This window comes from Pituophis catenifer, unplaced genomic scaffold, assembly GCF_029215685.1.
Source record: "Pituophis catenifer annectens isolate HBS135680 unplaced genomic scaffold, rPitCat1.0.hap2 SCAF_2, whole genome shotgun sequence".
NCBI lineage: Eukaryota > Metazoa > Chordata > Lepidosauria > Squamata > Colubridae > Pituophis > Pituophis catenifer.
The window spans coordinates 2,072,873-2,086,877 of record NW_027256882.1 but is presented as its reverse complement, the minus strand read 5'-3'; the positions used below and the strand labels follow the sequence as shown (position 1 = coordinate 2,086,877).

The window sequence follows — 14,005 nt, the reverse complement described above, 5'->3', positions numbered from 1 at the left end:
TGTCTGTGTATTGACTGTGATTATTCATAACCACTCTCAGCCATTTTCATGTGCACACCCTTGCTACTCAAGGGTTACTCTGCACATATTCCTCAACAATGTCTATTATCTGAATGTCAATTTTATTAGAAAAGAGAAAGAGCAGTATCTTAGACCCTAGATTAGACAAATGATTATATGCAATCTTGCTAATATTCTGCATTTTGTATTCTTTATCTTGATATGGCTTAAAGGTTAATAAAAATAGACTATTCCAGGAGTCACCAACCTTTCAGAACTCAGGGACCACCAAATTCATAATTTTAAATCCCGTGGATTAAAAAAAAGATAAATAGTATTTAGTGGAATATAAGAAATGCAAATAATTTTTCTACAGACCACCAAAATTTTCTCGCAGACCACCAGTGGTCCTTGGACCACCAGTTGGTGACTGCAGGACTATTCTAATATGTTTGTGAGAACCACACTGGATGTGTTAAAAGCTTACATTTTGGACTTGATCTGATCTAACCATAATAAACGATTCTTCATTGCTTCTTCAGATCAGTTATGGAATTGTTTCAGAGGCTCTGAGTGATAAAAGAAAAATTCCTTTTTTCCATCAGATGCTCCCCCAAAATGGGATCCAGTATCCAGGAATTGTCCAACTTCTCCTCCATTTCAGATGGACTTTGATTGGTCTCTTTGCACCAGACACAGAGGAGGGAGAGAATTTCATGAGAACTTTCACTCCTATGCTTGTCAGAAATGGAATTTGTGTGGTTATTTCACAACAATTCTCAGTGACTAGACATACAGAACCTCTCAGAAATGCCATCTCTATGTGGAGAAAAGTCAATGTCTTTGTTCACTTCATAGAATTTGCTTCTCTTTCGGATAGAATTCACCACATCCATTTAACAATTGAAGATTTGTCAGGACCCATTGAAGGGAAAGTCTGGATTACCACAATTGTGGAGAAATTGATAATGACAAGGCATGCACTTTCCAAATATATCCATAGCATTTGGGCCTTTGCTTTTCAGGAAAGAAAATGGCCAAATGATGACACCTTTCAACCGAATCTTTTTAAGGATTCCAAATTTGAAGAGCAGTCTTTTCAATGTTCTTTTTCAAAGCATGTCCTTTCTGTCAAGGGCCGGAGACGATGCACCCAGAGAGCACCACTGGACATGCAAGAGAAAAAGAATAGAATTCAGATAAAAAATGACCGCCGTTTTTATACTGTTGCTAAGACTCTGGCCCATGTCTTGAATGTTGCATATTCCTCAATATCTAGAAGGAGAAAAACAGAGAAGAAAGAGAGATTGGGGGCTGCAAAGCTAGAGCCATGGCAGGTATGGGGTCCTGACAAGGATCCATCAAACCTAGTTCCCATTTAGAAAAAAAATCTAATGCTGAAGTAGGGGAACCATTGTTCTCCAAAAAACCAACAGGTTTGGCCAAGATGAGGCCAGATTTAGTTCACAGGATTATGTTCCAAAGAGCAGGCATTGGGACAATTATATTTTGATATTAAACACTGCTAATATAAAATTATTTAAAATGTATACATTTTAAATAAATTCCTTTACTTATGGGTTTTAATTAGCATGATAGAATTTTATATTAATAAATTTCAGCTAAACCTTAGAGCATTTAACTTAACCCCGCCTCACTGCTGGAATCCAATTAAAGCTTTTCAGATTGATGGCTACTTGGTCTTTGCATTTAGCCATGGCATTTACAATAACCCTAGCCCTAACCCTAACCCTAACCCTAACCCTAACCCTAACCCTAACCCTAACCCTAACCCTGACCCTGACCCTAACCCTAACCCTAACCCTAACCCTAACCCTAACCCTAACCCTAACCCTAACCCTAACCCTAACTCACTGCTCACTGCCAGGAGTTCAATCCTGACCAGCTCAAGGTTGACTCAGCCTTCCATCCTATCAAGGTTGGTAAAATGGGTACCCAGATTGTTGGGGGCAATATGCTGATTCTATAAACCACTTCGAGAGGGCTGTAAAAGCACTGTGAAGTGGTATATAAGTCTAAGTGCTATTGCTATTGATGCAAATAGTGAAGAGGGGACTGGACATCTCTCATTCACTAGCTCAGCTTTATAATTGCTCTTCCTTTTAGGATGTTTCAAATTGCTTTCAAAATTCCTGGATGTTTCAATTCTAGTTCCATCCCTTTCTGGAGAAGAATGAGTTTTGCAATTTTTCCTGGGAGAAACTGTACTTGGACCAAAGTGGAAATGTAGCAGCAGATCTGAATATCATAAGTTGGCTGCTTTTCTCCAAGGAGGATCCCATCAAAGAGCAACTGGGGAGTTTTGAAAGACAGAGGCTTATTATCAACCAAGATGCTCTTTCACGGCTAAAGTTGCTCAACAAGGTGGTTGAAAATATTGGCAACTTTTCTCAGTCTATATGGTTGGTGTTAGGGTCCCCTGAAAGAGCAGGATCAGATATTTTTTAACAGCCCATATCTGACCACAGTTATTCATGCCTTTGTTTCACCCCACTGGGATAGGCCTCCTGCTGCTAGGAAGGTCATCCAAGATGTTCAATCAATGACTTGTCCGATATGAGATAATACCTTAAACTAGAAAAATGAAGGACTGAAAATGACTTTGACCACCCCCACCCCCCCAGAAACTTACTTGACTCTTGAAATAATGAGAAAATGTGGGTCAATTTGTGATGAAATGCTACTTAGATTTGATCTTGGCTTGTAATCCATCTAAAAACCCCTTGAATGCAATTGTTTATCATGATATCAGCTACCTTAAGTCTTCCACTGAAACAAAGAATTCTCCAAATTAAGTAGTAAATAATTGTGGGTCTTATCTTTCCATGTCATCTAATTGCAGTTCTAATTTTGGGAGGGAGTGGAGTCCTGGAGTGTTATGGTTCTTGGTGGCTGAAAGAGTTGGACACAAGTAGCGACTAACAAGAAAACTGTAATTCTTCAATGGAAATGACCTTATCTTAAATCCCCCAATGGGCCTTAGAAATATCCCTTTCCCACACAGGGTTCATACTCATGTCCCATGGGCTGCAGGAAAACATGCCTGGCTTACCCTTTTTAAGTGACATGTTCTCATGATTTCACCTCCACTCATCCTCACTATAGTTCTAGAAATTAGGCAGTAATGTTTAGCATTATTTCACTAGAATTGCAGCTGTACGAATTGAAAATATAAGTGTACAGATATAACTAAATAATACCTTATTTGAGGTTGACAGCCCTAGTCTGTGAGGAGTGTTTTCTTCGTGTCTTAACTAGAACAAGGATTTGGATTATTTTCAAAGGGGAGTGGATTTACAATGTTTTATGTTTTCCTGATCTATTGCTCAGAAATGACTTTCTTAAACACAGTTTCATTTTATTTTAATCATCAATCAATGTAAGAAATAAAAACGTGGCAGATATTTTGGAATGAATTTTGTTTTTGTGCTTAGTCTCTGCCTCAGTCCAAATGTGTGGAGAAGTGTCACCCTGGATTTGTTAAACGGGCTCGGAAAGAAGAACCAATTTGCTGCTATGATTGTATTCCTTGTCCAGAGGGGACCATCTCCACACAGGAAGGTGAGTGACACCAGAGGAACTCTGCCTTTCCTGTCTCTCGGTATCAGCTGTCATCCAAAGAAGGTCTTTCTTGGAATGTGAAAGGAGAGACTAAAAAAATAATAATACTTACTGTTTTCTCAGATACTGAAAAATGCTCCAAGTGCCCAGATGACAAATATCCCACTGATGACAGAATCCAATGTATCCCCAAAAGAATAACCTTCCTGTCCTATGAAGAACACCTGGGCATCATCCTGGTCTCCTTTGCTGTACTCTTGTTTCTAACAACAGGCCTTGTTTTAGTCATATTCCTTAAATACCTAGAAACTCCCATTGTCAAAGCTAACAACCGTGACCTGTCCTTCATTCTCCTGGTTTCCCTCTTGCTTTGCTTCTTGTCCTCCTTTTTCTTCATTGGCCGACCAAGGAAAGCCACCTGCCTTCTCCGACAAACAATGTTCAGCATCATCTTCTCAGTAGCTGTGTCTTGTGTGTTAGCCAAAACAATCATGGTAGTGCTGGCCTTCCTGGCCACGAAACCAGGGAACAGGGTGAGGAGATGGTTGGGGAAGAGCTTGGCCAACTCCATCATCCTTTCTGGTTCTGCTGGAAAAGTGGTAATTTGTGCAATCTGGCTGGGAGTTTCTCCCCCATTTCCTGATTTTGACCTGCACTCCCAATCAGGAGTGATCATCCTTCAGTGCAATGAAGGCTCTGTGACCATGTTTTATGTGGTTCTCTGCTACATGGGTTTCCTTGCTGCCATTTGCTTCACAGTGGCTTTCCTGGCCAGGAACCTACCTGGGGCCTTCAACGAAGCCAAACTGATCACCTTCAGCATGCTGGTCTTCTGCAGCGTCTGGATCTCCTTCCTGCCCACCTACTTGAGCACCAAAGGGAAATACATGGTGGCCGTGCAGGTTTTCTCCATCTTGGCTTCTGGGGCTGGCCTGCTGGGCTGCATCTTCTTCCCCAAGTGCTACATTATCATCCTGAGACCAGATCTAAATACTAAGGAACATTTAATGATAAAAGTCGGTATCTGATCATGAAGTAGTTTCTTAGAGTCATAACACTTAATTATTTATTGCAGTTATTATTGAGTTTGTTTGATTTTTTTTGACAAGGTTATTTAAAATCAAAAGAAATAAACATACAAAGAATGTAAGACTAATTTAAGATAATTATTAAAGTGTAAAATAAATTAATTAGTAATTTAAATTGTGATGAAACTAGTGAAGGACAAGATAAGAAATGATATAGTTATATTAACATAATGCATCTTCAGAGGAGACAAGTCTTCCCAGATTGGGGTGAGGGGGAGGGATATGACATCATCTATCTCCAGTCCTCAACACAGTCCTCTCAGCAGTTCCAAGAAGGCTCCACACCCACTTGCACCACTCAGGTGATCCTGATAACACAGACAAACCTCCAAGTGGCCTCAATGACTCTCTAAAACAGGGGTGTCAATCTCGTGGCCTGCGGGCCGGATGCATTAAGTGCTGGCCCTGCTCCCACCTGGTTATCAAAGGGGAAAAAAGTCCCGATATGTTATGTGTTGCCATGATGACACGAGTTTGACCTTCCTGCTCTAAAAGGATGCAAATGACCAGATGTCTGCAAGGAGTATAAATCCTTCCATTCCCCACCATCCAGTCAGAGCTGAAGAAGCTTCTTGGATGAGAAGTGAAATGTCTTCAAAGAAAAACAAAACAGTCCAGTTACCTCTTGAAAAAAGCACCTTTGGGACATCACCATACTACAAATGTACACTTCAACTGTAGTCTCAAATGATGATGAAATTGAACAAAATAAAACAAAATAAAGGGTGAGTAGACAGGCTTTTATTGCAATGGGTGGAAATTCAATTTCACTGGGGACAGAACTTTATCTCAAATTTTGGATATTATGGACATCAAATAAAATACCATATTTTGTTCCTTAAGCTTTAAGACCCGATTCTGTAGATAGCTTCAGATCCCAATGATGGAGCATCACAATGGAGATGGTTGATGAACTAAGAGGCAATCCCACCCCCCACATATCCAGCTCCTTCCCTCCCTATTGCTTAACTTTAATTGTATTTTGATTGTAGTTTCCATTTTAATTATTTCTCTTTTTATTATTTTAATGGTATAGGTTTCCCAGAGTTTTTTCAAAACAAGGTGGGTGGCAAGTAAGGTGAATGAATGAATGAATGAATGAAGTTTACCAGTCAGTGGGTGGGATCCTCTTCAGTCCATTTAAAAAGTAAGGACATCACATCTTTCCAATGTTGTAAAAACTTTATTTCTTTGCAATCTTTTATAATATACAGCAAAGATGTGATTTTAGAGTTGTGATTGTAAAACTTTATAAATGCTTTGTGAAAGTGATTTAAAGAAGGGGTCACCAAACTTTCAGACCTCAGGGACCACTAAATTCATAATTTTAAATCCTGCGGACCACTAATATGATCTGCCTAATGACTGGCTGAGTGGGCCTGGCTAGCTGGTCATGTGACTGGGTGGCCAACTTAATGTCACTCACGTTGATGGGTGCCTAGCCGGCCTCTATTACCCTCCCCTCCCAGTCACTCCTCACCTGCCTGCCTGTGCTCCTTACGGCCCTAACGGGGAGCAGTTGTTGGAGCTAAGCAGCCACCATAAGAAAGAGTTGTCAAAATGGCTGGCTCAGTTCAAATTGGATCTGGCCAAGAAGGAGGATCAGCAGAAGCATCTCACTGAGGACTACGAGCATAAGCTTTCCAGGTAGAGGGAAGACCTGCGGGAGTGCAAGGCCAGGTACTGAGGTCTGGAGGCTCAGCAGGTTGACATGGTCAGCCAGTTCCAGGCCATGATCCACTCCCACTGGAACAAGGCCTTCCGGCTCTTTACCACCAGCAGTGCTTCCCTCCAGCCTTCACCCAAAGCCCTGCACCAGGAGACTGAAGCAGACCCCAAGTCAGAATTTCTGCCCCCCTCTGCCCCACACCAATGGACCCTGAAGGGGGAGACTGTCTGCAGCAACACAAGCGTTCATTACATGTATCCGGCCCAGGGGCCATAGTTTGAGGACACCTGATTTAGTGCAATATAACAACCGCAAATAATTTTTCTGCAGACCACCAACATTTTCTCACGGACCACCAAAGGTCCATGGACCACCAGTTGGTGACTGCTGATTTAAAGACTATGAAGTTAATTACAAAGAATCTTTGGTATGGGAAAAATCTGTCTTTTTTTTTGTATAAAAAGTTTTTTATTATTTTAAAACATAAACATAAAACACATCTTTTCAAAACAAAGCTCTTGATCCGGTCACAAATTCATACAAATCCCTAACAAATCTTATTTTTCAATTAATACAACTTAATATTTTACTCAGTTATTTCCCTCAAATCTATTATTTAACTATGCCATTATCCCCAAAAACCTGTTACTTAAATCTTAAATCTTAACCAATAATCATACCCTTTTTGTCTTTCATTTGCTTAGATGGATATATTTTTAAAGTATATATCAATTATTATAAACATTCATAAAATATTAAATTTTATAATCAAGATGTAACAACACAGGCAACCAACCCACTCACAGCAACAAAGCCGGCACCCCACACCTCCCCACCAGTATTTATAGAGAGACGGCAGCTCCGATCATGCTTTCCTCGCGCAAGCACGAAGCCGAAGACACCAGCCTGAAGATGACGAGTGGGACCTCGTCGAAACGTCGCCAAGATAGTCTCAATCTTACACGGGAAAAGTCCCGAATACACCAAAACTTGCATACCTCTACCCGTGAAAATCTACGAAAACAAACATATATATATATACACACACACACATACACACACACACACACACACACACACACACACACACACATACACACATATGTATATATATAAATTTGGGGCAAAATTCTCCAGTTTCCCACATTGTCCCATCTTCAAAGTTTGGAGCCACAACTTTGAGTTCTCCCTTTGAGCACCTCCTATTGACTCATTCAGGGCTCAGATGCTTCTCTTCCTTGCAATTGTCCAAATTATAGTGATTTTGTTGTTTTTATGTTAGGACCCTAGAGACCTTTCTGCAAACTTTAAGAACATTTTACACAAACATGTCAGAAATTGGTTTGATATCAATACCAGTCTCAAAGCAATGTCTGGTGGGGTCTATATTATCAATACTACATGCATAAATGACTCTGGAGACGGAATGGGAATCTGGAGCTGGAATTCAGGGCTGGCAGGTGCTGTGTTTATGTCTCTTGGCTGGGCTCTGACTGGATCTGAAGCTACTTTCCTGGAAGAGGTTTTGGTTTCGTCCCCCTCTTCATCTCATCCATTGTTAAAAACCAGGTGCCACTGAGAAGGCTCAAATCATGTTGCTACTGCTTCAACTTCTCCTGCTTCTGTGGCCAAGGGGAGCCTGTGAGATACGCAAAGCCAAATGCCTCCTGACTCTGGAGCAGGGTGAAGTGGATCCAGACAATCACTACAAGTCAGGAGAGTATTTCATTAGCGGCATAATCTCTGCAAGGGACACTAGGTTTGAATCATTAAGCTTTGAGCAAAGTCCTTCAATCAAGTTCCTTAAGTAAGTCCTGCACTGCATTAGAGCCACTCCATTTCCAATGAATGTCTACAGTTCCAGTTCTCCAAAAACACCAGGTGCTTTCTCTCCTTTCTCTGCTCCTTTTGCTTAGTTACTTTCTGTTTCTGTCTTTTGTTGCACACTGCAAGTGACGAAGTTCATTGTGAGAAGTAAAATTTTAGAAACCCAATCACAATGTTTGCCCCATTCCATGTCCTTTCTGTCCTATGAGCAGAGCTAGAGTGTAGACAGAGAGGAACAAAAGGGCATCTCCTTTCCACCTCAACCCTCAGCTGAGCTGGACTCCGAGGACGTCTCATCCAACCACAGAGGCTGCCGTATTTTCTCTTTGCATCAGATATGCGATAGCGCCATTCTTGTTAATCCACACCAACAGTTACTCCTAGTTTCCAAGCATCCCAATTAAGAACATAGCCAAACTTCTGAGAGTTTACAAATATCTCTGATTCTCATTCAAAAGTTCATGCCAGGGAACTAACAATTATTCCCACCCCCCCCAGTGTAATAGTTTCAAAGTTTGAAAATTGTTTGGAGGAATAATTGTAATGAGTGGATGAAAAGTACAGTATTATCATGAAAGAAAGTTATTTTCATCTTTCTTTTGTGTCTGCAGACCATCATCCAATCATTATTGGAAATTTCTGCCCTTCCTTTTTGCCACTGAGGAGATCAACAAGAATGTCCACCTCTTGCCTAATATCACTCTGGGTTACAATATTTATCAAATTTTCTTCAAGGTAGAAATGACTTCAGATCCGTTGCTGGATCTGCTTTCGGACGGGGAGGCCAATGTTCCCAACTACAGATGTGGACGGCAGAGAAACACTGTGGCTGTTCTGGAAGGGGCCGAGACTGGAATCTCCATCCAAATTTCAACCTTGTTGGGCACCTACAAAATCCCTCAGGTATGTCTTTCTTGGAGGAACTCTTAGAAGATCAATCAGAATAGAGCTGGAAGGGACTTTGGAAGTATTCTAGTTCAACTCCCTTCTCAAGCAGGAGACTCTATGCCATTTCAGATAAGTGGCTGTCCACTCTTTTCTTAAAAACCTCCAGTGATGAAGCACCTACAACTTCTGGAGGCAATTTCTGTTCCACTGGTTAATTGTCCTCACTGTTAGGAAGTTTCCCCTTAATTCCAAGTTGCTTCTCTCCTTGATTAGTTTCCATCCATTGTTTCTTGTCTTGTCTTCTGGTACTTCGGTAGATAAGTTGACCCCCTCTTCTTTGTTAATGTGCAATTTTGAATCAAACACCATCTGCTTGCCTCCAGAAGTTGTGAATGCTCCAACACTGGAAGATTTTAAGAAGAGGTTGGACAAACATTTGTCTGAAATGGTATAAGGTATAAGGATTTCTGCCTGAGCAGAAGTAGCAGAAGGTTGGAGTAGAAGACTTCCAAGGTCCCTTCCAACTTTGACATTCTGTTAATTCTTTTCAGATCAGTTACAGTTTGGCTTCCCAGATTCTGAGGGATAAAACTCTGTTTCCTTTCTTCTACCCGATGCTCCCTGCGGAAGGAGTCCAGTACCCAGGGATGGTCCAGCTTCTCCTCCATTTCAAGTGGACCATGGTTGGTCTTGTTGCTCCAGAAACTGACCAGGGAGAGAGGTTCATGAGGACAATGTCTTCTTTGATGTTAAGGAATGGCATTTGTGCAGTTATCTATCAAAGCTTTCCGCTAAATCTGTATCGGCTAGTTTTAACCCTTAGCAAATATTACAAGTGGAGAGAAGTCAATGTCGCCGTTTATGGTTCGGAGATAATTTCCTTCAATTTTGGAATGTTGATTCTACAATCAATACTTCAACATTTTCAGGGACCTATTGTAGAGAAAGTCTGGATCACCACAGCACACTGGGACCTGAGTCTCGAGTTGATGTTTGCTAAAGCTTCTTTTAAATACATTGGTGGGCTCTTTTCCTTCCTAATACAGAAAAGGAAATGGGCGAACTATGATGCTTTTAGTCTATTTGTTGACTCAGTAGTTAACTTTTCAAAGAAAACCTTTACATGTTCTTCCACTAAGGATGACTTTTCGGTGAAAGTCTGGAGGCGGTGCAGACAAAAAGAAGAACTGGTGGCTCTGAGGGACGAGGAGATGGATCGGATCCTGGCTATGGACAGTTATCTCACTTACAGCACCATCTGGGCTGTGGGCAGGGCCTTAAATTCAGCTCATATCTCCACATTCAAGAGATCTGTGAGGCACAGAGGCATAAAGGTAGAAGCCCCAAGACTGATGGCTTGGCAGGTATTTCTATTTAATTCTGAAAAATTAAATTGTCCTGAAACTCAGATCCAACCCAACTGCAACCCAAAAAGTAGAAACAAAACTAGATATTTTTTTTTTACTAAAACAGTTAATTTGACCCAACAGATCCATCTGTTTTTCCATCTGATCTTCCATTGGGATGATTAATACATATTTCCATTTTTGTGCATAAAGAATTCTTACTGCAGTCAACATATACAATATCAAAGTTCCATGGGTTTTTGTTTTTTTTTCAATTTTCTTGTCCAGAAGTCCTTAAAGAAAAGTCTTGGTTTCAGTTTTATATTCATGTTACAATCTTCTGTATTAAAATTTGAATCTGGCCGCTTTATCACAAGTCCACCAAAGAAGATAAAAACTTTCTCCCTTACAATTGTATTTCAAACGTACATTATTTTCCAAAGCACCTGAAGGCAGGAGAAGAAGCAATGGATGGAAACTTATCAAGGAGAGAAGCAATCTAGAACTAAAGAGGAATTTCCTGAAAACAACTAATCAGTGGAACGATTTGCCTCTAGACGTTGTAGATGCTCCATTGCTGGAGACTTTCAAGATGAGGTTGGACAACCATTTGTCTGAAACGGTATAGGGTTTCTTGCTTGAGCAGAGAGTTCAACTAGAAGACCTCTACAGTCCCTTCCAACTCTGTTTTATTCATTCATTTGAAATTCCTATATACCTTGCACAATTTATCAGCTGTTAAATATAAAATATAAACCCCAATTATTGGAAATGTGGAGAAAAGCAAGGTACCTTCTTTCACACATGGTGGTTATGCTCAGATGTTATGTTCAGATACTCCCCAACATAGACCAAAAGGTTCCAGTCCCAGCTTAGCTACGAAAGCTGGCTTGCTGTCCTTGGGTCAGTCACTCTCTCTCAGCCCAACTCACTCACAGGGATGTTGTTTTGGGGAAAGTAGGAGGAGGAAGGTGTGTTGCCTAAATTGGCCACCTTGAATTATCTGTAAATGTAATAAAAGCAGGATACATACATACAAACAAACAAATAAACATATACTTCCAATGTCCTTTCTAAACTTTTCTTTCCCTTTCCTTTCCAGCTTCACCCTTTCCTTCAAAGCCCTCAGTTTCACAATAATTCCATAGCTGGGATATATTTGGATGAGAAAGGAGATCTGACAGCTGACCTGGACATTTTGAACTGGATTGTTTTTCCAAACAAATCTGTTAAGAGAATGAAAACTGGAAGTGTAGAAAAACAGACAATGCAGGATTTTAAAGTTACCATTGACCAGAGGAACGTTGGACAGGTAGAAATGCTGACACTCTGGGATTAATATTTATTTTATTCTACTAAATGTGGCAAAAACAGGATTACAATTTTGGGGAATGTGTGTGTTTTCTTTAGTTGCTTCTGAGTTTTTATGTCAGCTGATCAGGTTCTCAAGAGTCCAAATATCATCTTTATGAGATATTCAGTTGGTCTACATGTTGATTTTTCTGGATGTACTTCCTTTCATTCCTCAGACCCTACCGACTTCCAGGTGTGTAAAAAGCTGTCATCCTGGATTCATGAAGGTGGTTTTGGAAGGGAAACCCATCTGTTGCTACCATTGTCTCCCTTGTCCAGAAGGAACCATCTCCACCATGGAAGGTGAGCGATAGCAGGGAAAAGAGGCACACTTTTGGGAAGACCACGGCCTCTGACTGGCTCATGAAAGCATGTTTTGAAAGGCATTTTTAAAGTTGACTTTAAAAAAATAATTTCTTTTAATATGTATAATTTATAGGGAGTTAAAAGAAGTAGTCTGGTAATTTAAATAGGGAGCAGGATATCAAAAACAGCAGATCACTCAAGAATTGGAATTAGAAGAGAAATGGCATTTCTCTTTCTTCATCTTATTTATTGGTGAACCTCTGGCATTTTTTCTTGGTGTCTCTGCAGAAAGATGCTCTCTTCTCTTCTCCTCTCCTCCTCCTCTCCTCTCCTCTCCTCTCCCCTCCTCTCCTCTCCTCTCCTCTCCTCTCCTCTCCTCTCCTCTCCTCTCCTCTCCTCTCATCTCCTCTGCAATAGATTGCTTAAACTTGCTAGCTACTGCTGCATACTTCCTTTCTCTACACACTGTCAGGGTACCAAGTAACACACTCAATGGAATCAAAACTCCAAGGCAGGCAAGTTCTTCAAAGTATAGATTTATTAGGCATGTCATATTCCTAATTTACTATACTAATATACCATCCCCCAGCTATCTCTACCTCCCCCCTCCTGTTCCCCAGCTCGACTCATCTCCGTTGTGGCAGCCCTGAAGGGGGAGGGGGAAAATGGCTCCAGGGCTGACACACACATTCTTCGACATTATCCTTAGTTTTCTTCCAACTCTGCATGTGAGGGAAGAATCTGCTTTATGGTAGATGTTAATCTTGTTCTTTTCAGATGCTGAAAAATGCACGAAATGCCCAGTGGGTCAGCATCCAAGCATCAACCGAGATGGCTGTATACCTAAGATTGAAACTTTCCTATCCTACCAAGAAATGTTGGGGATCATCCTAGCTTCCTTTGCCTTTTTCCTGGTTTTTGCAACAGGTTTCATCTTTGGAGTATTCATTAAATTTCAAGCAACTCCCATGGTCAAAGCCAGCAATCGTGATCTCTCCTGCATCCTCCTCATCTCCCTCCTGTTTTCATTCTTGACCTCATTCTTATTCATTGGCCAGCCAAGAGTAACCACTTGCCTTGTCCAGCAAACAGCATTCAGCAACATTTTTACAGTTGCCATTTCTACTGTCCTGGCCAAAACTGTCATGGTGGTGTTAGCCTTCTTGGCCACAAAACCAGGGAATAAAGTACAAAAATGGCTGGGGAAGAGCTTGGCCAACTCTATCATACTTTCTTGCTCTGGGGTCCAAGTTGTCATCTGCAGCATCTGGTTGGGCACCTCTCCTCCATTCCCAGAGTCGGACATGTACTCAGAGTCTTCTCAGGTCATCCTGCAATGTAATGAAGGCTCTGTTGCCATGTTCTACCTTGCTCTTGGCTACATGGGTTTCCTGGCTGTCATCTGCTTCACAATGGCCTTCCTGGCCAGGAACCTCCCGGGGGCCTTCAACGAAGCTAAACTGATCACCTTCAGCATGATGGTCTTCTGCAGTGTCTGGATATCCTTCGTACCCACCTACCTGAGTACCAAGGGGAAGTATATGGTAGCCGTGCAAGTCTTCTCCATGTTGGCTTCCAGTGCCAGCCTGTTGCTATTAATTTTTCTCCCCAAATGTTACATTATTTTCCTAAGACCAGATCTGAATACAAAAGAACGTATGATGTCAAAATAAAACAGAAAATTGAGTTCTGTGTATGTGTTTCCCAGAAACCATCATCCTCTTCATTTAATGACCCCATAATTCCTCACGGGGTGGAGTCTGGACAAGTGAATGGAGCTAGCAGAGTGTTTACTGGCCAGATGCCCTTCCAGACGCCAATTCGGAGATTTGTTCAGCAGATCTATTCTCGTTGTGCCCAGAGAGAGAAACATCTGCCTCTATCTAGGATCGAACTCACAGCCTCTTGATTGTGAGGCGAGAGCTCCACCTCTAGGCCACCGCACC

The 14,005-nt window shown here is 41.2% G+C and overlaps 2 protein-coding genes across 2 annotated transcripts; both read left to right on the top strand.

Annotated features, from left to right (window-relative positions):
* Positions 1–593: 593 nt before the first annotated feature.
* Positions 594–4,610, top strand: LOC139310619 (vomeronasal type-2 receptor 26-like; the record flags this gene model as incomplete). The annotated part of the gene is made up of 4 exons (XM_070934811.1): positions 594–1,337; positions 2,173–2,385; positions 3,456–3,582; positions 3,706–4,610. Coding segments are annotated over 4 exons (1,989 nt in total), but the record flags the coding sequence as incomplete, so codon positions are not given.
* A 4,297-nt stretch (positions 4,611–8,907) lies between these two features.
* LOC139310369 (vomeronasal type-2 receptor 26-like) lies at positions 8,908–13,732 on the top strand. Its single transcript, XM_070934528.1, has 5 exons — positions 8,908–9,069; positions 9,606–10,418; positions 11,503–11,712; positions 11,930–12,056; positions 12,837–13,732. The coding sequence occupies exons 1-5, from the start codon at positions 8,908–8,910 to the stop codon at positions 13,730–13,732; spliced, it is 2,208 nt and encodes a 735-aa protein (XP_070790629.1).
* The last annotated feature ends 273 nt before the right edge of the window (positions 13,733–14,005 follow it).

Coding starts and splice junctions, on each gene's coding strand:
- LOC139310369 (XM_070934528.1), top strand. CDS start 8,908: ATGACTTCAGATCCGTTGCTGGATCTGCTTTCGGACGGGGAGGCCAAT. Junction 9,070..9,605: donor GCACCTACAAAATCCCTCAG/GTATGTCTTTCT, acceptor AATTCTTTTCAG/ATCAGTTACAGTTTGGCTTC. Junction 10,419..11,502: donor CAAGACTGATGGCTTGGCAG/GTATTTCTATTT, acceptor TTTCCTTTCCAG/CTTCACCCTTTCCTTCAAAG.